At 54.0% G+C, this 26,219-nt stretch overlaps 13 protein-coding genes across 13 annotated transcripts; 7 read left to right on the forward strand and 6 right to left on the reverse strand.

The window, feature by feature from the left end:
- Positions 1-188: 188 nt before the first annotated feature.
- Positions 189-442, forward strand: HMPREF1541_10787 (uncharacterized protein; the record flags this gene model as incomplete). Its single annotated transcript, XM_008715456.1, has 2 exons — positions 189-223; positions 274-442. The coding sequence occupies 2 exons, from the start codon at positions 189-191 to the stop codon at positions 440-442; spliced, it is 204 nt and encodes a 67-aa protein (XP_008713678.1).
- Positions 443-1,433: 991 nt separating this feature from the next.
- On the reverse strand, positions 1,434-2,831 carry HMPREF1541_10788 (uncharacterized protein; the record flags this gene model as incomplete). The annotated part of the gene is made up of 4 exons (XM_008715457.1): positions 1,434-1,531; positions 1,736-1,899; positions 1,982-2,091; positions 2,148-2,831. 4 exons carry the CDS (start codon positions 2,829-2,831, stop codon positions 1,434-1,436), a joined length of 1,056 nt encoding a protein of 351 aa, XP_008713679.1.
- Positions 2,832-3,838: 1,007 nt separating this feature from the next.
- HMPREF1541_10789 (uncharacterized protein) lies at positions 3,839-4,867 on the reverse strand (the record flags this gene model as incomplete). Its single annotated transcript, XM_008715458.1, has 3 exons — positions 3,839-4,600; positions 4,647-4,726; positions 4,780-4,867. The coding sequence occupies 3 exons, from the start codon at positions 4,865-4,867 to the stop codon at positions 3,839-3,841; spliced, it is 930 nt and encodes a 309-aa protein (XP_008713680.1).
- A 454-nt stretch (positions 4,868-5,321) lies between these two features.
- HMPREF1541_10790 (uncharacterized protein) lies at positions 5,322-7,363 on the reverse strand (the record flags this gene model as incomplete). Its single annotated transcript, XM_008715459.1, has 3 exons — positions 5,322-6,683; positions 6,735-7,148; positions 7,196-7,363. The coding sequence occupies 3 exons, from the start codon at positions 7,361-7,363 to the stop codon at positions 5,322-5,324; spliced, it is 1,944 nt and encodes a 647-aa protein (XP_008713681.1).
- An 868-nt stretch (positions 7,364-8,231) lies between these two features.
- HMPREF1541_10791 (uncharacterized protein) lies at positions 8,232-8,601 on the forward strand (the record flags this gene model as incomplete). Its single annotated transcript, XM_008715460.1, has 2 exons — positions 8,232-8,403; positions 8,456-8,601. 2 exons carry the CDS (start codon positions 8,232-8,234, stop codon positions 8,599-8,601), a joined length of 318 nt encoding a protein of 105 aa, XP_008713682.1.
- Positions 8,602-9,072: 471 nt separating this feature from the next.
- On the forward strand, positions 9,073-11,100 carry HMPREF1541_10792 (uncharacterized protein; the record flags this gene model as incomplete). The annotated part of the gene is made up of 2 exons (XM_008715461.1): positions 9,073-9,193; positions 9,239-11,100. The coding sequence occupies 2 exons, from the start codon at positions 9,073-9,075 to the stop codon at positions 11,098-11,100; spliced, it is 1,983 nt and encodes a 660-aa protein (XP_008713683.1).
- A 1,096-nt stretch (positions 11,101-12,196) lies between these two features.
- Positions 12,197-14,031, forward strand: HMPREF1541_10793 (uncharacterized protein; the record flags this gene model as incomplete). Its single annotated transcript, XM_008715462.1, has 3 exons — positions 12,197-12,314; positions 12,361-12,744; positions 12,800-14,031. The coding sequence occupies 3 exons, from the start codon at positions 12,197-12,199 to the stop codon at positions 14,029-14,031; spliced, it is 1,734 nt and encodes a 577-aa protein (XP_008713684.1).
- A 1,097-nt stretch (positions 14,032-15,128) lies between these two features.
- Positions 15,129-16,180, forward strand: HMPREF1541_10794 (uncharacterized protein; the record flags this gene model as incomplete). Its single annotated transcript, XM_008715463.1, has 2 exons — positions 15,129-15,654; positions 15,702-16,180. The coding sequence occupies 2 exons, from the start codon at positions 15,129-15,131 to the stop codon at positions 16,178-16,180; spliced, it is 1,005 nt and encodes a 334-aa protein (XP_008713685.1).
- A 322-nt stretch (positions 16,181-16,502) lies between these two features.
- HMPREF1541_10795 (uncharacterized protein) lies at positions 16,503-17,190 on the reverse strand (the record flags this gene model as incomplete). The annotated part of the gene is made up of 2 exons (XM_008715464.1): positions 16,503-16,913; positions 17,179-17,190. The coding sequence occupies 2 exons, from the start codon at positions 17,188-17,190 to the stop codon at positions 16,503-16,505; spliced, it is 423 nt and encodes a 140-aa protein (XP_008713686.1).
- Positions 17,191-17,872: 682 nt separating this feature from the next.
- Positions 17,873-19,401, forward strand: HMPREF1541_10796 (uncharacterized protein; the record flags this gene model as incomplete). Its single annotated transcript, XM_008715465.1, has 2 exons — positions 17,873-17,900; positions 17,945-19,401. The coding sequence occupies 2 exons, from the start codon at positions 17,873-17,875 to the stop codon at positions 19,399-19,401; spliced, it is 1,485 nt and encodes a 494-aa protein (XP_008713687.1).
- A 1,624-nt stretch (positions 19,402-21,025) lies between these two features.
- Positions 21,026-22,045, reverse strand: HMPREF1541_10797 (ribonuclease HII; the record flags this gene model as incomplete). Its single annotated transcript, XM_008715466.1, has 1 exon — positions 21,026-22,045. One exon carries the CDS (start codon positions 22,043-22,045, stop codon positions 21,026-21,028), a length of 1,020 nt encoding a protein of 339 aa, XP_008713688.1.
- Positions 22,046-22,294: 249 nt separating this feature from the next.
- HMPREF1541_10798 (uncharacterized protein) lies at positions 22,295-24,368 on the forward strand (the record flags this gene model as incomplete). Its single annotated transcript, XM_008715467.1, has 4 exons — positions 22,295-22,368; positions 22,416-22,549; positions 22,670-24,214; positions 24,262-24,368. The coding sequence occupies 4 exons, from the start codon at positions 22,295-22,297 to the stop codon at positions 24,366-24,368; spliced, it is 1,860 nt and encodes a 619-aa protein (XP_008713689.1).
- A 294-nt stretch (positions 24,369-24,662) lies between these two features.
- On the reverse strand, positions 24,663-25,620 carry HMPREF1541_10799 (uncharacterized protein; the record flags this gene model as incomplete). The annotated part of the gene is made up of 3 exons (XM_008715468.1): positions 24,663-24,785; positions 24,846-25,235; positions 25,348-25,620. The coding sequence occupies 3 exons, from the start codon at positions 25,618-25,620 to the stop codon at positions 24,663-24,665; spliced, it is 786 nt and encodes a 261-aa protein (XP_008713690.1).
- Between the last annotated feature and the right edge of the window lie 599 nt (positions 25,621-26,219).

Raw genomic sequence — 26,219 nt, forward strand, 5'->3', positions numbered from 1 at the left:
TTGAAGGAGAACTAACGCGTCTTGACTGCAAGCGGGATACGAGGCTTACTTAACCTGCGTAAGCTGTCTTTACGCGCCACCCGAGCGAAGCGACCTCGTTGCTGCCGCTGCTGCGTTGGAGACTTGGCCACAACATAATGCCTTGAATACGTAGACCATCACAGAGTGCTGCCCAGATCGACTGCACCATGGCGTCCATTGCTCAACCCTGGCTCATCAACAAGTACGACATCCCCTCCAATCCTCAATCCCCAAGTCCTGACCCTAAGCCAGATTCGTCGACCCCCTCTTCTCGGTCGCTATGGGTGTGACTGCGGCCGCTCTCCGTATACAACGGGAAGAAAAGGAAAAACACCCTTCTCAGGACTCGAGTTATCCTGCACTTTGGCAAAAGGGTCGACGAATGGCCACGCATTACTTTGGCTGGGATGAGAAGAGCTGAGCTTCGAATCCGCTGGCTGTGCTGGAATCGCATTCCGAGATCCAGAGAAAGCCCGCGCTATGCAACTTCTGCCTGATCTCAGACCTCATACTTGGAGGGTTCGACTTGAGCCGTCGCCTTGTGGGGGCCCATCGCACTCCTGGCCAGTCCTACTGAGCCAACCGTGCGCCGGCAACCTGCCGATTGACGAGCTCACCTTTAGCCGAGGGCATTGAGCCCGGTGTCCCAGTCATACGACTGTGCGGGCAGGCCATTGCGAAGGTGACGAGGACGATGACAGTCGCCGCTCCGCCCAAGGTTGATGATTCTTGAACGTGACCTTTAGTGGTACGCGCTAAGACATTCAAAGATCGACTTTGGCGGCTTCGCGGGCAGACAGCGCCAATAGGCACGGCGTGCAAAGTAGTAGACAGTCGGGGCAGTATTGGACGGCGCATCTCTGCTGGTTGGCCGGTGAGACGCGCGGAAACTTTCCATTTACTGCAGTTGCCGCCCAGTTACACAATGTGCTGAGGAGGGAGAAACCTAGGGCTCAGGCGCTGGGAGCGAAATCATGTTTCGGCCCCAGAGCACGCGTCTAGATAACGACCAGAATCAGAATCAGAATCAGACACGAAGAGTTTACACCATAGTTCTCGAATCTCCGTCTCATCTACAGGCTCTCACTGACCCGCAAGCCCCAGCTGCTTAGTCTGATTGCGCGACGACAAGTATGACGATCAAACCACAGCAAGGCAAAGCTCCCCCATGGGTTTGCCTCACAGCCGGGACATTCTAGCCAGACCCCCCGTACATCAGCATGAAAGATCAACTAACGACGATGAACAGTCAACTCCACCGAAGCTGCCAGCGAACAGCAGCATCGTCATTACATGGTCGTCACTCGCTCCAGGAAACACCACCGCAAGGCATTTGTGTCGAAAACGACTAGCCCCAAGCAGCTTCTGCAAGTCAGCTCCACGTCGACACCTTCCTCTCTCTGCAAGGCATCCTAGCAGTCAGCCACGCGCAAGAACCCTCCTACAACTCGCACGTATGCCTCCAGGTCCTCCACGTTGCTCATGTGACTGCAGCCTGGGAATGTATACCCTACAGACGTTAGCACGCCGGTACTCGAATCCGTCTGAAGACATGGAAACTTCAATGCGCGACGAAGAAGGGAGCCCCTAGTAGCATAGGTAGTGGTCATCCTTCCAGAGGAGGCGTGGCTCTTGCTCCTCAGACTACCAAATTGTAGACCAGGACGACCAAAATCTGCTAGTATAAATATCCTAAAGGGCATCAATGACTTACATTTGCACTTTTTGATGCCCTGGAAGAAAGGATACACGCAAGAATCCCGTGCTTCATCATACTCGCCATTGAGCACCAATGTAGGGACGTCGATCTTGTACAGATCAGGCTGAACGTCCCAATCCTTGAGATTACCGATGACTGTAAACTCGGATGGACCGTTCCTATAAAGAGCGACACTGTTAGGAGGCGTGGGCTGTGGATTGAGGAGTAGCGCATCGAAGGGCATCAAGATGGGGGAGATACATAGTCCTGTAAACAGTGTCATCTTTGGTCAGCCACTCCAGACTTGCTTGGGCATCGGCTGGAAACGGCCAGATGCGACACATATGTTTCTTGTAGAAGAGCAGAACAGCCTGCATTCGGTTAGCCACAACAGCTCCTCAACCCACTGTTTCGAGGGACATCTAACCTCCTCGTATTCCTTAGAGTCGTACTTCTTCCTCTCTTCCCCTTCATTGATCGCCTTCCTTGCCCACTCCGGCAACGTCGCAATCCACACCCTGCAGCTCTCCACCCAGAGCTTCATACTCGCCGGACTATTACTTATCACCAGTCGATTTAAACCCTTGGGCTGCCGGCACGCCCACGTGGAGCCCATCATCCCACCCCAGCTCTGGCCCAAGAGGTCATACTCTTTTACCGTTGTCCTCGCCACACCATTTTCGTCCACAACCGACGTCTCGCCGAGACCAAAATGCCGTAGTAGATTGTCCAACTCGGCAAGGAACAGCTCCGGCGTCCAGAAGTCAGTGTCGAGGCGCTTCTCCCGCAAATGTGTCGAAAGGCCATTGCCTAGTTGGTCGTAGAAGATGACCGGCACCCCGAAGCGGGTGCTCAAAAGAGAGAGATTGACTAGGTAGTTGTGACAAGCGCCGGGACCACCGTGGAGGACGATGAGGGGAGTGCTTCCTGCGGACAGATCTCCGAAGACTCTGTACCACGTATGGCAGGGAGTGGTCAAGGGGATGGAAGGGTGGTGAAACCGAATGGTGCCCTCACGTGAAGGCGTGGTGTTTCCCACATCAGAATCAGTGGTAGTTGCAGGGTTTGGAAGTGAGTCTACTCCGTGTTCCGAGTCAATAAGCTGGGTCATGGTCCTGAGAGTGTAGCTCTGGTTGTATCAAGTCGTTCTTGTCAGCGTATCTGCGTTCCGTGAGGTTGCGACCGATGCCTCGTTCTTGATAGGCGGCGGATACGCATAGAAAGATTTCGTGCGGATCCCAGGGTCTCTAAGAGAGTAAGCTGGAAAACAGCGTGCTTTGAACGGCTGAGGTGAGATCATGGCCAGCGCAGAAACCGGGAGCTCTCGTTCAATTGTTCCAAATCGAGAGAAAGGACATCTAGACTTTAGATTTGACATCTGTTATTGCATAGTATTCAGCCGAGTCACAATGTTACCGTGCTACCAAATGTGAGAGATGGGCAGGGAACGCCATCTTAGCACCTGCCTCTTTAGGCAGCTCGACCGTGCCCTTGTGCAGTGGTCTCGATGAAGCGTCGCGATGTCGGACCCTGCCACGGGCGTCCATAATTGTACTTTGCATGATCTGGGCGACTTCTGTCCTGCGCATACGTGAGCTTTCGCGAGTTGTGGGAATGGGAAAGACGTGAGGTTGCGACGACATCAGATTTGAGAGAAGATGCGCTGTGCCGTACGTACTGCGTCTTGCAGCTGCTCAATCTCAGGACTCCATCTTCACACCAGCGTCGCCAGAAAGATGGATCAAGCTGTAGTCATCTGCAAGGGATCTGGTGTTCTCAAGGCATTAGAAAGTGGTGATTGAATTTTCGTATCGAACGCTTGAATAGACTCCCGCAGCAGCGAAGCATAGAGCCATCAGAAGCTTGCCGCAAGCCAGCCTCTTTCCCAATATTAACACAAGTCTGCCCGGCCAGGAAGTGGCCTGTGGGTTACAAGACTGCCAGGCACGTCATAATCGACTTTCTTCCGCCAATGTGGCCAACTCAATGCCTGTAGAGGTTCGCTCGGCGGCGGCGCGGCGCGGCCAGACGTGTCAGATACAGCGCGGTACGCTTTCAGTCCCCGACATGCGAGGACTACGAATCGAGCGTTGGCCTGGAAGGTCGTGGGACAGCCGTTCACACGATCTTGCCGAAAGCCGGGATCAGAGTCTGTGCCAGCCAAAAGCTAAAGACAAGCTTTGGACCAGTCATCAGCATCTTGGGAGTAAGGCCTTTAAAGAAAGAAGTGATGCCCTCGTTCTTCATCATCTTGCCGATGATCTTAAACCCGCTCTCGGGGTTCTCGAAGTTGCGGTTCTGAATCCTGGTCTTGATAACATCGAGAGGCGCAGAAACAATGAGAGACGCCGATGCGCCGGCCACGCTGGCGACAAAATTCTGCGCCCATGTTGCCTTGTTGTAATCCTCGAGCTTGAACAACTTCTCTTTGGCCCAAGCACTACCGCCGAAAAGTGCGAAAGACCCCGGGGCGTTGCGGGCAGCAGTCCAGCCCGCACCACGATAAAGCCCCATACCTTCGTCAGAGACGATGCGCAAAAAGCCGCGGTTCCTGAAAGCTTCCGGATTGGTTTGTCTCTTGATCTTCAGAACGTCTAGGGGCAGGAGCACAATTTCACCGATACCGATGAGGGAGCCGGCGGTCGCATTGAGAATGGCCTTTCCAGTGCCCTTGCCAAAAGCATTATCGAACTCGGAGGAGTGGTGCTGCGTGAGGTAGTCGCGGACGAATGGCTGGCCGCCATACTTGTAAATTCGCTGAAGAATCTTATATCCAGCAGCGTATCCCAGACCAGGAAAGAGGGAGGTGAATTTTGAGGTGATAGGAGCCGAGGCGTATTCTCTGAAGATGACAGAGTTGAAAGCTGATACTGAAGTGACCTGCGACAGTAAGCAGAGGTGCGATACGAAGCTGTCTAGCTCTTACCTTGCTCGAGTTGCTCATTAAACGCTTTGCGATAGTGTCGACTGGGTGGAATACGAGGAGCTCAGCAACGCCGGCGGACCCTGCAAACGTGTCTGTCAGCTGATGCTGCGGATGCCGGTAGCAGGAGCTCTACCTGACCCAAGTAGACGAGCCACACCAGACTCTCTTTTGAACTCCTTCCCAGCAGAGCCAAGCGCAGGTGCCATGGCTGGCGGTGACATTGTCGCGTCGAAGATCTCAGGCGAACAAGACGACAGAAATGGATTTAAGCTGGTCACGGCACTTCAGGATATACAGGAAAGAGTTCAGGAGGAGAGTATAGGCCGGAAACGCAGCTGGCAGCTGTTCGAAAGTGTTGAGTTTCTGGACGGAAGCACCGCGGCCTCGAGTCGACTGCGAAAAAAAGCTGCGAGAATCGCTGCACGATTTCCCCGGTGCTCCTTAACTCCGTATCTCCTAGTACCATCCGCCATACGACCACTGCGAGACCGGGATCAGGTACATTGCCCTGGATTTGCATGGTCTGAAATGGGTACTGGAAGGTCGCAATAGTACTAGGGATCAAAACCATAGTGAAGTTGGTAATTCGCATTGATTTGCGTCTGCATCGCGCTACATGTCAACGGCAAATCCAGACCGCCAAGATGGCTTCCCAAGCCTGTCATGCGAGCGTTTCTACGCCTCAAGCTTGACACGCGACGTGACTCCATTGAACTCCTGTTCGGCCTTTCGCTTACCAAGCACAGAATCAGGAGTACTAGTTCGCAAACCTGCGCCTAGAGGGGTTGTGTTGCCGGCATCTCTATCACGGTCTTTGGTCACTTCTCTATAACAGCTAGCATGATAGTATCGTCCTCCCACCAGCACAGCATCTTTCCAGATGAAGTCCTGAACTTCCTCACTCCATTCACTCTTGAACGGCTCCTGGTCAATCGGGCAAGGCATTGACCGAAGGATCGGGTCACTCGGCGCCCTCACATAGGCTTGTTGTTGCTTCTTAGCAGGAGATGTGCTGGTCGAGGCTGGACCATCTTCAGCCAATTCATCGTCGACCTCCTTACTCTTGATCCATGTCCGAACATCCACATACCAGCTCCTGTTTTGACCACGCTTCTCAGCCTCTATCATGCGGGCTTTGGTCTTAAAGTGCCAGTCCAGGTGTCTGGCCTTCTTCTCCTTGCCAACGTCGTCTGATGTAAATCTACGTCCACACGTGCTGCACTGATTGGGCCGAGCTGACAGAAAAGATGTCAGCATCTGAGGTCGAGAGGCCCTGATAGATGCGGTGGAGAAGGTGACTTCAGTAGAGGAGTGGCCAGAAAACCCAAGGATAGGTGGTGTAACTCCTTGAGGCGGCGTAGGTGCTGCCGACATAAGTCCCGCAGCTTTCAGTTGGTCCAGCAGCGAGAATGCCGGAGTTGGGGCCTGAGACGGCTGCGCTGGACGTGCGGGTAGCAAGGGTGGCGTGTTGACGTTAGGAATTGTCTGTGTGTATGATTGGTTGTATTGTGGTGGTTGAGGAGTGGTACGTTGGCTTGCGGTGGCTCGGAGAAGATCGGCCAAGTTCGTCGTGTTCATCCCAGCTGGTAGGGCGCCAGGAAGGGGAGGCGGTGGCACGGGATACTGCGCTTGCGATGGGTGCTGAGGCATTGTCTGCGGCGCAGACAGGTACGCCGGCCTGGCTGGAAGAGATTGTGGAGTTGGATTGGGTGTTGAATGTCGCGCATCTGCAATTCTCTTCGCCAGCTGCTGGTCGATAGATTTCCGTATATCCAAAAGATCACTCGGTGACGCCTTTCCAGTTTCTAGAATTTCCTTCAGTGTTTGAAGTGTGGTCAACTTGTTCGAGGCAGCACCATCCATGGGATGGGTCGTGCACTCGATCTTTGCATCGGTTGTCAAATCGTCGATGTCAGCATGGAGTCTGGTCATATCGACGTGGACAGGAGGGTTTGGCAGTTGTGGCGCTGGGGCAGCATATTGTTGCTGAGGGGTTGGTGTTTGATGTGGATATGGCTGAGGGTATTGCTGGGAATACTTGCAGCTGTTCAGCACCGTTTCAGAAGCACAGGAATAGGTTTGACTTACCGATTGGGGGTAGGCAGGCTGTTGTGCTGACGATCTATGAACCATATGTTGCGGCGGAGTAGGCGTGTCCCGATATGCTTGAACTGAAGGTACACGACCTGGGGGAGGAGCTTGGGCGACGGCGTATCGGGGCTGTGGTGCTGCTGAGGCTCGGAACTTGGTGATATTATCAACGATGGCCTGAGTGGCAGAATGCTGGAAGACAGGCTGTGTGCTCGTCGATCCTGGTACGGGTTCTCGCCAGGTCTTCAACATCTCCTCCAACTTCCGGCGCACATTGGTGTCGACTTGTGAGTAAGCACCCATAAAGGTCTGGTAGAGATTGCGGCTGAAGTAGACGGTATACGGACTGCCTACATTCTTGACGATAGAGTCCAGCACATACAGAGCTGGTAGCTTCCGAGCTGGAGGGGCCTACACTCATCAGCCTCTGTTAGATTCGTCGCGCGTGCCACACTTACTCTGGTGATGTGATTCTGTAAGACTCTTGAGATGGCTTCGGCATGCTCAATGTTTTCCTTTGCGATTAACGTAAGGTTGGAGATCTGGTATCTGTCATTCGAGACGAGGTCTTCGAGCGAGCCCTTGTAATCTTCCGCAACCTCGTCCGAGGTAACAGTGGCAGACATTGTGAGATCAGAGTGAGAGCTTTTGTGGATTCAGCTCGCAAGAAAAAGAAATGGCAAGAGTGCGATGATGTTGAGAAGGGAGCAGCACGAGGCTTCCGTCAGATGAGGCGCGACCGAGGACAGGGCCCCCGACAGTCATATATGTCGAGTCTGTAGTGTTTCAGAGATGCCAGCCCTGGGGACGATGTCCAAGATGGAACAGGATGGGCAAAGTCTGTGTGGTTCTTTTGTTGGCTATCTAGCAACAGGTCCAGCTTTTGCTTGGTCCTCGTCCCCACGACCTCTCAGCCACACCCTGCTACTAGACCCGCAGAGAGTCCCACTGCAGTCCCAATATCCAACACTGCGGTCTCGCAGCTATTGTGTCTCTATCGCGGTCGTTGCGGGGGCGCTGGCCGGTTTCAAGGGAGAGCCGCTCGATGCTGTAGGAAGAAAAGCTATTGTGAGGAAGGGCAGATGGGGCGAGCGGGGATCCGGCCGCGATCGAGTACGTCGGGAGTCGACCTTTAATTCCTCACGAGGTACGGATTGATGATGCCAGAGCAATAAAAGAGATGATAGATGTTGATCGCGGACGCACCGACAAAGAAGATTGCGTGCGGGTAATTGAAGTCGGTTGTGGTCCGGAAGCCAGATCACCGCCTATGACAAGCGCCAAGGCCCCCGGATTCATGCCTGGGGCCTGGAATGTCTTGCTTGTTCCATCTCACCAAAGACCCGACTTCACTTTCCAGTTCTCCCTTTCACCTTGTACATTCCACACAACTTCAACCAATTGATTCAGTGCAAGAAATCCCATCCTCCTGTTCTTCACCCAAATATCACACTCAACGCCATCAACTCTCGAGTCACAACTTACTCTGTCAAGATGCGCTTCTTCATCCTCTCCCTTCTGTTTGCACTGTTCTTCGCCTCGGCCCTCGCCGTGAAGCAGCAAAAGGCTGTTATAATCACATACCCAGAAGAAACCCCCAAGAGTGAGGTGGACAAGGCGATCAGTGTGCTCAAGGAGGCTGGAGGAGTGATCACCCACGAGTACAGTATGCTGCTCCATGACTCTAAATGTGGCTTGGGGCTAAAACTGTTTTGCAGAATTGATCAAAGGTTTCGCTGCGAAGGCTTCAGATGCCGCCCTTGAGGCTGTCAGGACGTTGGGCGATAAGCACATCCCCTTGATCGAGGAGGACTCTATGGTCTCTATCGACGGCACCGTTCTGGAGAACGGAAAGACCGAATAAGATATGGTGGTATACGACGCGCACCAACAATGAGACCAAGACTGGCATGATGGTATGGAGTTATGGCTTTGGCATGGACTTGATCCGCAGCTCCGGCTTAAGGGTGCTTGAGGCTCTTCCTAGGTTCTTCTGACTGCTGTGAAACCAAGAACAGCCTCAGTGACCTCATGTTTAAATACAATTAATTATTACAACATCTTCTACCAAAAATGGTTTTGTAGTCCATGAAACGCAGCTGACATTACTGTAGTCGCTGCCCAGTAGACATGACGTCGGTCGCCGCCGTAGTAGTGCGGCGACGCGGGTCACGAAGTGCGGATCGCGCGTCGTGACCACTTTGAAACTCGACACATTGCGTTACAGATCCATGTCCGGCCACTTTACAGTACACATATCCCTCGGCCTTTATCTTTGCACCTATCGCCTGCTATCACGCTATACAATGCACTTCGACCGATCGATCTGAATCAGATGGCGACCGTCGAAGACACGGCCGCCGGCCTTATAGCGTGGCTAAACAACCTCGATGTCGCGGACGACGTGCAGACGGCTAGTGACCTAAACGATGGAACGGTTATCTGGAAGGCTCTACGTACGTCATGCTCGTCCCGATTGAAATCTTTCTAATCAGCCGCAGAAAGAATAGACGCGTTGAGCTTCCCAGGCAAATTGCCAGAGGCGCCCAACGCAGAACAATGGATACCACGCTGGAACAACCTCAAACGCATCAACGATGCTCTCAATATGTTCCTTGCAGAGGACTGTGGGCAAAGACTGCCACTGCCTAGCGGCGCCCCGGACCTCAAGGCCATTGCACAGAATGCCTCCCTCCACGACACCGTTGCTCTTCTCAAGTTGATTGTTGTTGCTGCTATCAATTGTAATGACCGGATCGATTTCCTCACCCGAATGCAAGAGCTCGATACAGCCACACAGGAGGTGCTTATGCGAACAGCTCAGGAGGCCAGCGAAATAGAAGAAGCTCCGGAGGATGAGGGGCCCGAGCCTGAGCATACTCAAGAGCTGGAACCGAAGTCCAGTCCTGACCCGAGATCGCCACGGCTCGACAATGACTTCGCTGCCGAGGAACGGCTGGGGCGAGTTCTGGCGGACAACCAGCGCATCGCCCACGAGAAGCGGGACGTGGAAAGACAGCTAGACGATGCGTATGCCCGATATGAACGATTGCAAGACACCCTGGATAAATCTCAAGACGAGTTGAAGGAAACTAATGACCGTCTGACCGCTGTACTGGCCGGTAGAGCCGAAGGTACGCACCGAGATGCCAAAAACGAGACGATTATCGCGCAGCTCGAATCCCGGGTGTCCGCTGCAGACAATGAGCTTGAAGAGCTACGCAAATCCAACGAGCTCTTGAAGATACGGGTAGAAAAGACGCAAAAGCTACAGGACGACTACGACGAAATGAAGATAGAGAGGGACAAGCTGGCCCGGAAAGCGAACGCGGCGGAGAAATACAAGCAGAAACTCGAAGCAAGCCAGGATCTCGAGAAGGAGAACCAGAACTTGAGGGAGCGAGTCACCGAGCTACAAGGTCAAGTACGTTTCTCGGACTCGACAACCATGGCCAAGTCAGATCTGCAAAGGGAGAATGAGGAATTAAAGAAGCTGTTCTCTGTTATTGAGCAAGACTACAACGAAACAGCGGACATGAAGAAAAGACTGGAATTTGATTATCAAACCTTGGAGGCTCGTTTCCATGACCGGGGTGAGGATCTTCGACGGCACCAGCAAACCATTGAGGACTTACAGGGACGCTTGGCCGACTTTGACGAAGGTGTACAGTTGCCGCCAGTCACCGTGTCCGATACTGCCAAAGTGCTCGAGGACGACGAAGCTGAGGGTGAACAGGACGAGCAGGACGAGAAGGACGCTGCCAAAGCAGACAAGGAGGAAGGATTTGCAGACAGTGAATCTCGCTTGACTGCAGCTCTCATAAATGGGGAATCTGATAAGGGTGAGGAAGGCATCTCTGAAGACGAGCTCAGGGCTATCGTATCGGCGATGCGCGCTCAGGCACAGGCTGGAACAGCCACTGAACGAGAAAGCAGCACAAAGGCACAAAAGAAGCTTGTTGTCGGATTGGAAAGAAGCCGGACCAGGAATTCGGAGCTGCTCGAGCACATCAAGAAGCAATCCGACCTCATTAAGAATCTGCAAACACAGGCCCCTGCGGCAACGGTGGAAAAGAGAGAAGAGGAAAGGCCACCAACGCCACCTCCCAAGGACGAAGAGTCTCGTGCGCCGTCGCCAACACCCTCAGAAGCAGACACGAACCTTGAGGCGGCCGGCAAAGTGATCAAGAACTTGCAACGGGAGTTGAACCTGATCACCTCAGCCTGGTATGAGCAGAACAAGCGGATAGCCAGCAGCGGTATGGCCACCTTACGGACGAGGGCCAGTCCTGAGCCCAAGAGCTTTCTCGGTCGACAAAGGAGGACTGTGGATGTGATTGCTCTCGGAGGAACAGCTAGATGAACGCAACAAGCAACTTTTGAATAGGGATTCGAAGGACGCTTGATACGGACAGGTAGATTTAGCAGCATTTCATGATACCCCCGGTCGACAAGTTCGATCACACTATTCCTGGAGGAGCAAACGCGTGCACCGAGCTTCCTGTTCCTGAAGTCGAGCTTGAAGCATTTGCTTCTTACGAACCGTTGAAGCTTAGTAGAGCTCGTAAGTCAGCCGAACAAGGCAACATGTAAGCGATCACAGCCTGGCCGCGTTAAGTCCGCGTGAGTGCGCTGGTAGTACATAGTCTGCTTCTATGGATTTCGAGGTTGCGGATGAGGTAAGCTGCCGTATTTTATATCATTCTCATTTGTCAACGTGAGCTCCTGCGCGGTGCTACCGTGCCGACAGGCCGGGCGAAGGCAAGATTTCACTGACGTATGCAGCGTTGAACTGTTGGTGGAGCCTCTGCATAAAATTTGGATCGTTGGGCACCTAGGTGTGCAGTGCTCCCGCCTTTGTCGGCTTTTGTTACCAGGCATTACGGTCCATCAGCGTCCCAAGAGAGTAGCCGTATACCGTGCTGACCCGGCACGCCGGTACTCCCGTACGAGCGATTCATCAAACGGTACCCGAAGCCCCTGTACGGAGTATGCTCAGTAAAGCCTTGATCGCTTGCTCATCCAGTTCCGGTCACGCTCACACAGCGCTCCTTTGGCGGCCACTCGCGACTCAGCAAACACCGGGTGCTCCGTTCTCAGGATCCTGACAGGCCCGAAAGACCTCCCTTTTTTCCACTTTGCTGATCTTTCTATTTGGCCACGCACCCCTCGGTCTGCTTAGGCACCCGGGCTCTTGACCCTGGCGCTGTCAGGCCCTCGAGACCCTCTCTTTTCGCGCCGAATCCCAATCATTGTTTGCCCCTGGTGTCTGAGATGAGGACCACAATTTATTACATACTTGAATCTTACGTTTGCCGCTCTCAAGACTGACCTCGTAAACATGACTTCCAGCCTCTACTCCTTCTCTCAGCACTATGGCCGGTGACTTGTGCTGTCTGCCGCTCCGCAGAAATTCTCGTCGTCCGTCGCTGTCGGAAGCGTCCACACCACCGGTCAAGATGAACGGCAACTCAAGGTCTTCAATGAATATGGGAAGGAAAGATAGTGTCAGAAGGAGCATTTCTGGCTTGGGCCGAGCATTAAGCCTCACGCGAGGTGCTCAACAGAATGGCGAGGGTATGCTCCCAGAGCGTAGCAAGTGCTCTTGGTTAACAACTCACAGCACAAGCCGCTGCCGACAACAAGACCATTTTCCAGGGATTCGAATGGTATACCGAATCGGCAGCATCACACTCCCACTGGAAGCGCCTCACAACCATGCTACCCTATCTGAAGTCCATTGGCATCCATATGATCTGGCTGCCCCCTGGTTGCAAGGCGGCTCATGCCGACTCTACGGGTTACGATATCTATGATCTCTACGACCTTGGCGAGTTCAACCAAAAGAATGGCCGACGAACCAAGTGGGGCACAAAGGAAGAACTCCTTGACCTCGTCGCCGTTGCAAAGAAGTATGATGTTGGTATCATGTGGGACGCTGTACTCAACCACAAGGCAGCCGCCGATGCCACCGAAGATGCCATGGCTGTCAAATGCGATCCAGAAGGTACATCAAAGTCTCTTATCCTACCCAACCCAGACTGACACACAATCTTCTGCAGATCGGCGCAAAGAAATTGCAACCCCCAAATCCATCTCTGCGTGGACCTCTTTTGACTTTCCTGGGCGCGGCTCCAAGTATTCAGCGAAACGCTGGACCGCCACCGACTTTACGGGCATCGACTACGATGCTATCACCCAGAAGCCGGGCATCTACAAGTTTCTGTCACCTTCCAAGCCGCCAAAACAGAACGGATGGGCTACCGATGTCGACAGCGAGCGTGGCAACTACGACTACCTGATGTTCGCAGATATAGATCACCGCGTCACCAGCGTGCGCGCTGACCTCTTCAACTGGGCCGACTGGATCACCAACACACTCGGCCTGGCCGGCATGCGCCTGGACGCCATGAAGCACTATAGCACCGCCTTCCAGGTAGATCTAGTGCGTCACCTCCAGGAGCAGCATGGGCGTGACTTCTTCGTGGTGGGCGAGTACTGGACCTGGAACGCGCTGACGTTGTCGAACATCATCGGCAAGTTCAAGGGGCGCATCAGTCTCTACGATGTGCAGCTCGTCTACAACTTCAGCGATTTCAGCAAGGAGCACCCGAAGCCCGAGACACCTGTCGGCGGGGACCTGCGACGCATTTTCGAAGGTGCACTCCTGCAGATGCATCCGCAGAGGAGCGTCACGTTTGTGGCCAACCATGATACACAGGAGGGACAGAGCCTAGAGGCCCCCGTGGCGCCGTGGTTCGTACCACATGCGTACGCGTTGATCCTGCTGCGGCAGGAGGGCCAGCCATGTGTATTCTACGGGGATTTGTTCGGCAACAATGGGCCCAAAGCGAGGACGCTCGCGGCTGGAGGGAGATTGCCGAGACTCGTGGCGGCGAGGCAGAAATACGCCTACGGGAGGCAGAAGGATTACTTTGACCAGGCCGACTGTGTGGGGTGGACGAGGTCGGGGAGTCCGAACAAAAGCGAAGGAGCTGGTTTGGCGGTTCTAGTGAACAGCAGCTGGGAGGTGCGGAACAAGAAGATGTTTGTGGGAAACAGCCACAGGGGCGAAGTATGGACAGATCTGATGGGCTGGGCCTGGGGAGAAGTGGTCATTGATGAGTGGGGCCAAGCAACCTTCCCTGTAGCGGCGAGAGGAGTGAGCGTGTGGGCGAACAAGGGGGCAAAGGCGAGGGACAAGATTGACCGGCTGGTATGGGACTGGCAAGGGTGGGACGACAAGGAGGTGGAGGAGAGGGAGAAGGGTCAAGAGAAAAAGAAGCAGCGATGAATTGCGTTGACGTTTAAGCAGGCGTCTTACGGTAATGTTGCTGGATAGATTGGTCATGCGAATTCGACTGCCTTGGGGCAGCCAAGAACGATGATACCCATGGATTCAAGTTACAAGGACAGCGAGGAAAGCAACAAGGCGCAGCGGGGGTGGGGAGGTCATTATGCGGACCTTTCGGGCACCATGAATAGAATTGAAGAACAGGTAACCGTGATCTGATTCAATAATGATCGAGACTTCAACCTACCGCTGCTTCTGTCACCGACTATCTACACAGTAAGCACACCTTCAAACGAGCACACGCTTGTATTTGGCCCAAAGCATCCGCTACTCGCACATTGCTAGTGTTATGGTGATGCACAGTCTTTTACGACGGCATCCGAGTCCGGATATCCATCGACTCTCGGGTCTCGGGCTTCCGTTCGGCCCGCACAGAGCAGCAATCACTAATGGGGGTCCTACTGAACTTCACACCAAAGCCATCGGAATCGGCTCGCTCCCGTATTCCTGTTCTGTCGATCGCAGTTATGCAAGATGGGGACTCGGCACGAGATCTCTTGTTCAAGTTATTGTATGGTAGGGTTCCACTCAAGGCTGTCTCACATGATTTGAAGCTCCGACCCGTGGATGTCAGTAAGGTTGAATATAGGGGAGGAGACCTGGAGATAGGGTGTTGGCGGGTAGCCAGCTCAAACCATTGCTTCATCCTTCAGGTCTGCCTTTTGACTCGTTCGCTGTCCTCTTCGAGAATACGTGAGGCTGGAGCTGGCAGCTCGGCCACAGTAGAAGGTCGCGGTTTGCATTACTTCCTGATGTACATTGCACATTATTTGGACCTCAATCTCTCAGCGTCTGCCATGAGGTGGAGCGGAGAAACTGAACATGCGAAAAAGCTCATGTTCATCTTCGCAACGCACGTTGATGTGTAACATGGCATCTCTTGCAAATGGAGCTATCCAAACCTACGCGGTCTTGGCGGTTAGGTCCCAAAAATGGTTAGCCACCAAAACTTTTGGCCGCTTTCACAACGAGTTTCTCATAACGTTCACGTCGCTCGCCGACATTACTGTTGGCATTTGAGCACTACGACGCCGACAATGGAAGAGTCCAATCCTTCTCCTTCTCAGCGTTCGGCTTATCTGCCGCCGCACGCCAGATCGCAAGCGTCAGTCAACTGGCGGCAGAAGGATGACACGCCTCGCGCTGATCCTCAGACCAGCTTTCGCAACAATCGTGCCCCTCAGTCTCCAAACGGTACCAATCCGGCGTCGTCTGGTGCTGGCAGCCATGAGACTTCCGCCGGCACGAGGCTGTATATTGGCAACCTACTCTACACGGCTTCGCGTGATGATGTCGAAAATCTCTTTACTGCCAATGGCTTCAACATCACTGGTATCTCCATGAGCATCGACCCTTTCACCGGCCGTAACCCTTCTTACGCCTTTGTCGATTTCGAGACCGCCGAAGAAGCATCCAAAGCCATGGATACCGTCAACGGCATGGAGCTGCTGGGCCGTGAGGTAAAAGTCAACCCCGGTGTGCGGAGGCAGCCAGGCCAAGGCGGTGAGCGACGAGTCAAGAATTTGGCCACCGAGGGAACGCCTCAGCGTGAATACACTCCTCGTAAGCGCTGCCGAATCCAATTTCAAGTCCTCCACTAACCCAGCTAGGCAACGATGGCTATTCTCCAAGCTACAACCGTTGGACACGCACCGACGGCGCCACACACTCCGCCAACGCCAACGCGCAAGGCCTACGCCTGTACGTCGGTAATTTGCCGCGCATCGAACCGCAGTCAGCTTGCGAAGAAACCATCCAACAACTGTTCGCCAGTCAAGGCTTCCAGGTCGCTGCTGTTTCCAAGATCATCTCTCCCCATCCTTCCAAGGCTGAAGAGCCTGGCAACCACCACTACTGCTTCGTTGACATGAACACTCTTGAGGACGTCGAGGGCGCGGTTGAGAGACTGAATGGTGTCGAGACCGAGTGGGGCTTACTCAGAGTTGGTCGCGCGAAGGACAACAGTGGGCGTAAGTCGGTGCGCGAAGGATATGAGCGTCGTGAAGGTGGCTACGAGCGCCGCGAGGGCAGTGGTAGTGAGCGTCGTGGTGAGCGTACCGAAGAGCTCCAGAGATCAAGCTGGAGATGAGTGGCGTGCAGGATTGCCTCTGCTAGTTGCATCTGATATTGCTTGATGCAAGCGTGTGCCGGACAGGCCCTAAGACCTGTGATTAGAGATACCCTTGAGCCGATAACGAGAGACGGTCATAGCGTGATGCGTCGCGGTGGGCTGCCTGGATATTGGTGTTTCAAGCATGGCAGGCTCTGCTCAATGCAAAAGGAAGATAAGAATCTCTGACCTCCCTTCCTTGGTATGATCCAGTCATTCCTATGTGCCCTTTTGCGGCCTGAATGTTTCCGAACGCGTTTCGCATATCCGCTCCCAGGTAGGTGGTGCTCCTCGTTCTGCCTCACGAATCCAGCCGAATGGTCAATACCAACAAACAGACATACGCCGCCAGGCTCAATCCGGCCAGCACAACCACCACGTTCCCGCTTGTCCGAAACCTCTTCTCGGCCACCTCTCCACCTCCGGGGCTCACCTCACTGAAGAACTGCCGGTTGCCCTGCTGGCGTCTGTATGCGCCGACCAGCAGCACGCCTGTGCCGTAAAGTGCAAATAGCGCGCCAATGGAATAGAACTCCGAGGTGAAGATCTTGAGGATTATGAGCGCAAAAGAGAACTGCGCCAGCGATGTGCGCACGTACGCCCCCTCAAAGGTGCGTTGCGCGGCGCGGATCTCAACCAGCTCGTTGGCTGTGAGGTCGACCGACCGGGCTCGATGGAGGCGCAAGCGGAAGCGGTCTTCGGCGTGGTGTGTCTGGAGGCTATTAGTAAAGAGATGGGGATCGAGGGGGTGTGGTTGGGGAGGAGACGGACGCTGAACATGTCCTAAATGATGCAGCAGAGTCTCAAGCTCCTTGTATGTCTGTAGGTTCACTCTAGCTGCGATAGGACGTACAGTCGCACGGGATGGGTCTGCACAATTCTCTATCGAGGTAGAGCATGGAGATAGACAGATACCTTGATGCAGCAGATGCAGCAGGATGACGTGAATCTATCCTTAACCGGAAGGAGCAACATACCCGCTCCGGCATTCCAGCATTGTTCACCTGAGGTTCAGCAGCATACGTAGTAGATATGCGGGCCACTGCAAACACAGCAGGCATCGACCTGGAGACCGCGTATTTTACAAAACATCCTCGAAGTTCTGGGTAGTTTGGGACCAATGCACCGTAGGTGCAGATGTAAGCAGTGATTGATGGCAAGACGATTTCTTACGAGGAAGCTGAAGTTCGCTCGGGACAGGATCCCGGTCCAAAACGATCGATCAGAGCGGCTTTCAAAGCCCATACACTTTGACGACATTTCCTTGCTATCTTATTCATGATGTTAAACCAACGGTTGTTCGCTATAGTGAAGTGGCTTGCTCTCAAATCGCCGAAGAACTGAGGTTGTTCGGCGTATCTCGCTGTTCTGACCGACCGGCCACCGAGCTTAGCGGGAACTCGCCAATTGCCGACGTGCCAAAGTAAAGTTGGGCTTTCGGTGCAGCTGGTACCGGCCGCAGAAGTGCGCCGTGCCCGTGGGGGAACCAAAGCTACTCCAACGCTCCAACCCAGCTGCGGCAAGCCAAAAGATTCCATGAATATTGTTTGCTGAGGATACATCGGCAGACAAGTCTGTCCTTTCTTTCGCCATATACCTCTCATGCAGTGGTGACCGCAACTTGACTCTCTACCTCGTTCTCATCAAGGAGCCCTTCAAGCATACTCTACCATGTCTACACCCATATCGTACTCAGAAGGTAAGCACCCTCGTCACAAGAAAACCGGCACTGACAATGCACAGTGCAGCAGCACAAGTCCAAGGACAGCTGCTGGGTCATTCTGTATGGTGAAGTCTGGGACGTGACAGAATTCCTTCCTTCGCACCCCGGAGGCGCCTCCATCATTCTCAAGCTCGCCGGTCAGGATGCCACGGAAGAATACGACCCCATCCATCCTCCTGGGACGCTCGAGGAGAATCTGCCCGGCTCAAAGCGTCTCGGTCCGATCGATCCCACGACACTGCCTGAACCGGTCAAGTCGGCGAAAGAAATCGGACCTGAGGCGGACCAGAATGTCGAGATCCCTCTAGAGAATATGCTGAATCTTGATGAAATTGAAGAGGCAGCAACCAAGAAGTTGTCCAAGAAGGGCTGGGCTTATTATTACTCAGCTGGCGATGACCTAATAAGCAAATCCTTCAACAACACAGTCTACCGCCAGATCCTATTACGGCCACGAGTCTTCGTCGATTGTTCTCGATGTGATCTCTCCACCAGCTTCCTCGGTCACAAGCTCGACATTCCCATCTATGTTTCACCTGCGGCCATGGCCCGCTTGGCTCATCCCGACGGCGAGTGGGGCATCGCGCAGGCCTGCAAGAACTACGGCACTATGCAAATCATTTCCAACAACGCATCAATGACTCCCGAGCAGATTGTCAAGGATGCCTCACCGGAGCAGATATTTGGCTGGCAGCTCTATGTACAGACCGAGCGCAAGAAGTCTGAAGCCATGCTCGCCAGAATCAATAAACTGGATGCCATCAAATTCATCTGCCTGACGCTGGACGCCCCAGTACCCGGCAAGCGTGAGCACGACGAGCGCAGCAAGAATATCGCTGAGGACACGAACGAAGCTCTCAAGGACGCCGGCGGGCATCAAATAACGGGCGGTGGCGGTATCGGTCAGAGCTTGTTCTTCGGTACGGATCCGACACTGACCTGGAAGGAGACTTTGCCATGGCTAAGGAAGCATACAAACAAGGACATCATTCTCAAGGGACTGCAGACGCATGAGGATGCCTTCATTGCAGCACAGCATGCGGACCAGGTAAAGGGTATTATCCTTAGCAACCATGGCGGCAGAGCGGCAGATACCGCACCTCCAGCTGTGCACACTCTGCTCGAGATACGGAAATACTGCCCGGAGGTCTTCAACCGCATTGATGTTATTGTTGACGGCGGCATCAAGCGCGGAACTGACGTGGTCAAGGCACTTGCCCTAGGGGCAAAGGCTGTTGGTCTCGGCCGAGGAGCACTGTTTGGCCTGGGCGCTGGTGGTATCCAGGGTGTAGAGCGGACACTCGAGATTCTGAAGAAGGAGACGGATACAGCCATGAGGTTGCTGGGAGTGGAATTCGTAAAAGACCTTTCACCACGGCAGATCAACACAAGGGTTGTCGAGCGGGATATCTACGATGGTCCTGCGGGCCTAGACGGTACAGGAAATTTTGGGCTGTGGGTGAAGTCGAAGCTATGAGTGGGCAGCACATGCAAAATCATACCTCATGGCGTTGGCCTTGGTTTCTGGGCGTTGACTAGATTACGACGACGTGCGGATTGCGTGCGCATAACGTCCCGTCACGTACAAGTCAGGAACGGTTCTTCATCTTCCCCAAAGCCTGCTTCAGTCCAGCAAGAGCATTGATGAAAATGTTTTGGCCCGCAGAGTGCTCAGAGTGGACGCTGAACAAGGCCTTCCAGACTGCCTGTCGCGTCCCAACAGGATTACAGCATATCGCAGCCTTTTTCCCCACCCGTCCCTGTCCGACCCTCTCCACGAATCATTTTCCAGACCGAACCAGGAGACTTATAGTGATTTGCCGGACACATCGGTCTAACGGCGCCAGCTTGTATTGCAGCAGAATATCTGGTAAGGCACCCTGAGAGTAGCAGCTCGTCTCCAGTCCAAGGGAGAGAGTGTGGGTTTTATAACCTTAGTAAGTGATCTCACGGAGATGAAAGGAGCCAGGAGGCAGATGGGGAAAAAGAAATGCTCGTCTTTGTGAGCGTCGTTTTTGACGATAGGCCGGATGGCTGCACAGAACAACTCGAGTTAACGATGTTGCGGCGCTGTCCCATGAAGGAAGGAGAAGTAGGAGGATGTGCTGGGTTGAATGGGATTTTATAGATGGATGGGAATGCCAAGAGGCAGTGAAAATCAGTGGCGGAAGAGGCTGGGAGAGAAATTGGATGCGCACGCGACGAAGCACCCACAGCATCCATGGTGTCCACGTGAGCCTCACATTTCGTAAGGTCGCTCTCAATCTCAAGGTTAGCCTTAGAGACGGAGCTACACCTTGTTGCTCGGCGCAAGGCCGTAGTATCAAACGAGGTCGAGTGCTAAGCCACCCTATAGGGCAGTCAAATTATTGCCAACGTGAACTTCGACATTTATATTCAATGTAGTCTCAGCCAACCGAAGACCTAGTTGTAAAGATTTGACCATCATAGTACAAGTATGAAGATTGCTCCGTGGCTGGCAAGCAGGCCTACTCGACTGGCTAATAGCACTTTGACCGACACAGTCAGACCGGCCGACAATTGTCCATGTCTGCGACCCAATCACTGTGCCTGCTTCACCAATGTCTCGCGAGCAGTAGATGCAGTGACTGAACAAAGAAGTGACCAGCCTTCACTTCGAGCTAGGTCGTTTGTTCTGAGTGGTTGCCAGGGCTCGGAATCTTCGTTGTTGCAACCACTCGAGAGTTTGGTGGCTCTCTGTGCAAGCTCACACGCGATGAGATCGAGTCCGAGGCTGATATCTGGTACATCCATTGACCCCCAATCCGAGGGCATCAACAGTGCTTCGTTGTACTCGCAAGGACTTGATATTCTCACCATTCCCATCTTTGAGTCTCAGGATCTCTCTCATCTCGAAGTTGGGGACCGTCGAGGGATCTATTATATTTGGCAAATTGCGCTCTGGAAATCAAGGGGTCGTTGCAGCTGAGGAGGTTCTGGTGTTCGCTTGGGCTGAATACATCCACTCATTGGACCACGCGTTCCCTGGAAATGGCTTGAAGGCTAACATGTAGACGCACGAGTATGCTCTTGGAAAGTAGAGACATCAGCATCGACATGATTCATGGCTATCGATGCGCTCAGAACGCCTCCTGTCCAACCCCTGTTCCAAACCACGTTCTTAACTCATCAGCCTCGGTCTTAGGCCCAGAGCCAGCAGCATTGAAATAGCTGGACAGCTGCATGTTGTCATCATCGCCAACAGCCGGCCAGTCAACCCTCTTGCCAGGGCCATTCTTTGCGTCTAGCATATCTTTGACCGTCGACCAACTGAAGCGGCATTCACTGCCCCAGCCGAAGGTGGCATCGACCGACTGCTTGAGCCACGACACGCAACGAGCGTCTGAAGGATATCCTGATCCCCAACCTGCAGCAGTCTGTTCCTCCTCGCCTACCATTTTCACGTACTCCTCGAATAGCTTCTCGCAACTCACATCTCTTGTAACCTTCGCGACCACACTGGCTGCGCTAACGCACGGGTACAGACTGTCTGCTTTTTTCTCGACCGTGATTTTGATGGTGGGGAATATTCTCTCCAGTTTCTTTTGGTACACAACCGGCATGCCAATAGTGTCAACATAGATCTCTGTCACGTTAACGCCCTGCTCTAGCACGCCCCGTATCAGTTCCACCGTCGCATCCATGGCCTGCGCATTCAGGTTATATGCTCCACCATTTTTCAGCATGCCGGCGCCAATGTCTCGTGCGCTCAGAGATCTGATCGCCCATCCGCACGACTCATAGAGGTCTGTTGACTCGGAGCAGACAGCCTTCATCAACCGGGCGCGTACATCGGCCGTCAAAGCTTTCGAGTCGTCAAAGTGGTAAGTCTTGGTGAGGAGTGTTTGCTGGATCTCGATAGGTAAGTAGTACACGCCGTAAATCATGGGTCCAATAACAGGACCTCTGCCGGCCTCGTCGACGCCTAGTACACAAGGTGTTCCGGGTGTCGGGACATTGCCCGTGCCATTGGGACTTACGAGCGCGGGGACTGCGGAGTAGTGCGAGTAAGACTGGCCGGCAATGAGGGCATCGTAGTTGGCGACGACGGATGGTGGGGTGGGGAACTCCGTGGCTGCGACAGCAGCGTCTTCCGGCATTTTGACGCGTGTTGTACGCATATGAGATTCGTAATCACTTAGAAATTGTCTTGGGCGGGTGCGGCAATCGTGGAAGTGGACGCGCTCGTCAGCCATCTTCACTTGGGGGACGCGTTTCTACGGCGGCCCAGATGGACCGAAGTTGCCCCGCCAAGTTCTTCCCCCATTGTTTACCTTCTCCTCGCGCGGTCGCAAAGGCCATTGAATACGCACATCAGTAAGACTCAACTTCCGCAATACAGCGACGACATGGCGCGTACACAGCGAGGCCCCAATACCAGGGCGCGCGATGTTGACTTCTCCAATGTCGGCAAGACTGGGAGGTGAGCATACAGTATACGATAGAGAGAGCGCGACTGACCCCTCGCAGACGCACCGGTCTCACGCTACCCCAGCAGAAACTCGACGAGCATGGCCTTGAGGAGATGTCCAACCTGTTCTCGTCACCCAAAAAACCATCCCCGTTGAAGCAAATGTTCACCGCGGAGGATGTCGCAACTGAAGGTACGAACGAATCGACGGCAATGACTGGTATAGACAGTACGTTCAAATCAAGATCGCAAACGTATTGTTATGCTATTCTGTCAAGTCCGTCCGCATAAAGTGCAGACTAATACAATACAGGCTCCGGCATTACTCCAAGCCAAGTACTATCAACGCGCAGAAGTATACGCGCTTCGCTTCCTCGGTCTGCTTCACCACGAAAGTCCGGTATCAGCGGTACCGCCCGACGGAGTGGCGCTTCGTTGCGCACGATCAACCGAGATTTAGAAGACGAAGTGGACGAAGACGACGCAGACGACGAGGCGCCCATCTCAAGCCCCAGCAGAGCGAATCACGCAGCACGTAGGATGTCAAGCGCTACTCGTGATGCCTCTCCGCTACGCGACATCACTACCCGTAATGCTCCCACCACAGCTTCCAGGAGGACGCAGGAAAAGCGTTCCGCGGATGGGTACTCAGTTATGACCTCTATCGAGAACGAGTACCAAGCGTCCGAGCCTGAGGACAGGGACGAGGACGAGGCAGAGCCACAATTCGAAGACGCACAGCCGTTCATGGACGATGCTGCTGGCGAGATAGATGACTACAATGGCGAAGCCGAGCAAGAAGAAGAGGCCGATTTGGATATTGAAAGCGTTGAGCCACCGCAGCAGATCGATGACGAGGAAGTCGACCAGACATTCACGCCCCATGATGGAAAAGGCAAGACTACAGCAAACTCGCGACGTAAGCGCAAATCTGACGGTGAATCCTCCGCACCTCCCGCAAGCAAGAAGGCGCGGAAAGACAGTGGTAAAAAGTTGGTCCGGCAGACTAGGAATTCAGACGCAGCGGAGCAGTCTGCAATGCCACCTCCGAAGCCCCAGAACCGCCATCCCCTCAAGAAGAAGGACAGCAATTCTCAGATGTCGAAGCGTCAAGCAAAGGAGCTTGATGATATTGTCGAGAAGGTCCGAGCGCGACCAAACCCGCCACGCTCGCTATACGTTTTGCGAAAAGAGACGCCCGCGGACGATAGCGTTACTCTCACTCGCAGTGGCCGCATGAGTGTCAAGCCTCTTGCCTACTGGCGCAACGAGCGCTGCGTCTGGGGTGGCAGCCCTAACACCGAGCTCAAAGAAGGCACTCGTTTCCCTCTCAACAGCATAAAGGAAATCATCCGCACGGACGAGCACCTGTCTCCCCTTCCCAAGAAGTACAAGGGTCGCAAAGGGAAGAAGAAAGGCAAGAAGGGAACTTCCGCGGACCTCGATTCTGATGTCGAATCAGATCTCAACGACGACCAGACGGAACCATGGGAAACCGATTCAGGCACCATCCGCGGTATCGTTTCCGAATGGGACAGCGAGCAAGGTGCGCCTCTCAACATCGAACAAGAGATCGACATCGCGCATTCAAGTCAGGCGATCCAGACTTACGTGCCTGCTGCTAAGAGCGGTAAGGAGCCTCCACTGTTCCGTTACAGCAAGCTGTTCAGCAACGAGTTCATGAGCGTAGGGCTTGTGGATCTGCCACCGGGGGGCATCAAAAAGCCCAAGAATGCACAGAAGATGCAGATGACGTTCTACGTGGTGAAAGGGCGAGTCACAGCCAGTGTTGGCCCGGTACTGGGCGAGTTGACCACGTTCAGCATTGGTAAAGGTGGTTTCTGGCAGGTGCCGAGAGGTGAATCCTCCAATCCCAAGAGAGGAGATGGTGCTAACCAGCCGCAGGTAATCAGTATGCTATCGAGAATGAGCTGGGCAAGGAGGCGCGCCTGGTGTTCTGCCAGGGTTGTGAGGTGATCCCGGAAGCCTTTTTGGCTGATATGGAGGAGTAATTGGCGACTTTTGTACAGTCGACGACTTGTGCTTGTGAGACGAAAGCGGCATTATGGAAGTCGAACGCATGGTATTCACGATGTCATGACCATATCGTCTATTGTTTGCTTATAGCAGGAGAAAGCCTTACCGAAAGCGTGTCGCCGGTATCGATCTGGATAGTGCTCTACACGACCCGCGAGCCACGACTGCATACCCGAGCTGAGCGAGAAATCCTGTTTCTTCTGCAAACTTCCCTCCGTCTTCAATGTGTTTCATTGCCATCTGCTTTCCCCCCACACACCCTTCATCCTTCATATCTCCTCCATATCCTCGTCCCCCAGATCATCCAGCACGCCCCACTCGGTCCCAACCTCCATCTTCTCCGGCCGCGCAAACACGCCATACTTGTCACCACACTCAAACACGCGCCTGGTCTCCGTCCGCTTCTCCGTCTCCTTTTCCTCTCCCTCCCCGCGCTCCACCACCACCTCCACCTTGCAGCTTCCATCGTTTCGCCCCACTGGCTCGTCCAACTGCACGCCCACCCAGACGCACCCGGCCTCACGCTCCCCGCCTAGGCCGGGAATCTCTCCCACGAAGCGCACAACGCCACGCCGCCCGTCGTCGGCGCCTACGCGGCAACGCTCGCCCACCTTGATGCCCTTGCTCTGCACGAGCGCCGAGTCGTGCGACAGGCGGGAAGACGCGAGGTCCGCGGCGCTAGGTGCCGAGGGGTCGAAGCGGCCGAGCTTCTGGTTCTTCTTCCAGGAGAGGACGGTGTTGGGAAGGGCCGCGTAGGCGGTTTCCGGCATGACGTACTTGTCAACGGTGGGGTCGTCGAAATTGGTGGTGGCGCGCAGGTGAGGTGGGCGGAGGTCCTGGACCTATGGGTGGAATCATTAGCTGAGATACTCACGCGTTCCATACAAGAGAGGGAGGGGTGGGGATGAAAGAAGCTCTTCTGGGGAGATCTCGATGGGGGTTGATATGCCGTACCTCTATCTCGGCGCCGCGGCGGAGGCTGTAGCGCGCGTCGCCAACGATGGAGTCTTCGTCGTCGAGTTGGATCCATGTTCCGTCGAGGCTGCGTGTGCGGAGTGACTGCGAGGTGGAAGGAATGCCAGTGATGGGCTCCAGTTTCGTCTTCAGATGGCTAATCGTCCATGATGGAGTAACGCGTCGCTCGGAGGAGACGAGGGGCGAAGCGCCAGCAGCTTCGCTTGGGACAGTGATTTGAAGGGGAATATCGTGAGGCGTATGCAGAGACATGGTAGTTATTGCAATGCTCGATAGTTCAGTGCAGTGAGAAAGCGGGATACCGTGCCGCCGGTCGCTGCGAGTGGACGGGTTAGGCAAAGAACTCGCAAGGGAATCCTAATGTCGTGAAAAGCTACGTCTCTATCACACAGTAGATCACAATTTCGATGGTTCTTACTCCAGAGAAGCGCTTGCCTGATATTCTGAAAAAGAGCAGAAGAACATCAAGTGGAGTAAGAAATTTCCCTTGGCAGGTTTCGACGCCTGATTCAGGCAGCCTTGTGAACAACTCTTCCACATGTTTTACGGCGATGGTTCATTGTCGGCGGGTAGAACCTGTGTCTACGATACAACGATTACCCACTTCTAGCGAGTCAATGCTGGGTTTGGGCCGCTGTCGTTGCGCGGAAAATCTACGCTGCGGTTCGTATCTTTAGGAATATAAATGCACCGTTTTCACCGCGCAGCTGTACAGAACAGGAGTCCATCTACGTAGGCATCGAAGTCTGGGATCTCATAAATCCTCTTTAATTGAGGTGCTGTATGTATCATGATCGTGACACGCTAGCGGCCCATATGATAGATACATAAGTTGCGGCCCACCAAAGCCA

The sequence above is a fragment of the Cyphellophora europaea genome (genome assembly GCF_000365145.1).
Source record: "Cyphellophora europaea CBS 101466 unplaced genomic scaffold supercont1.14, whole genome shotgun sequence".
In the NCBI taxonomy this organism is placed as follows: domain Eukaryota; kingdom Fungi; phylum Ascomycota; class Eurotiomycetes; order Chaetothyriales; family Cyphellophoraceae; genus Cyphellophora; species Cyphellophora europaea.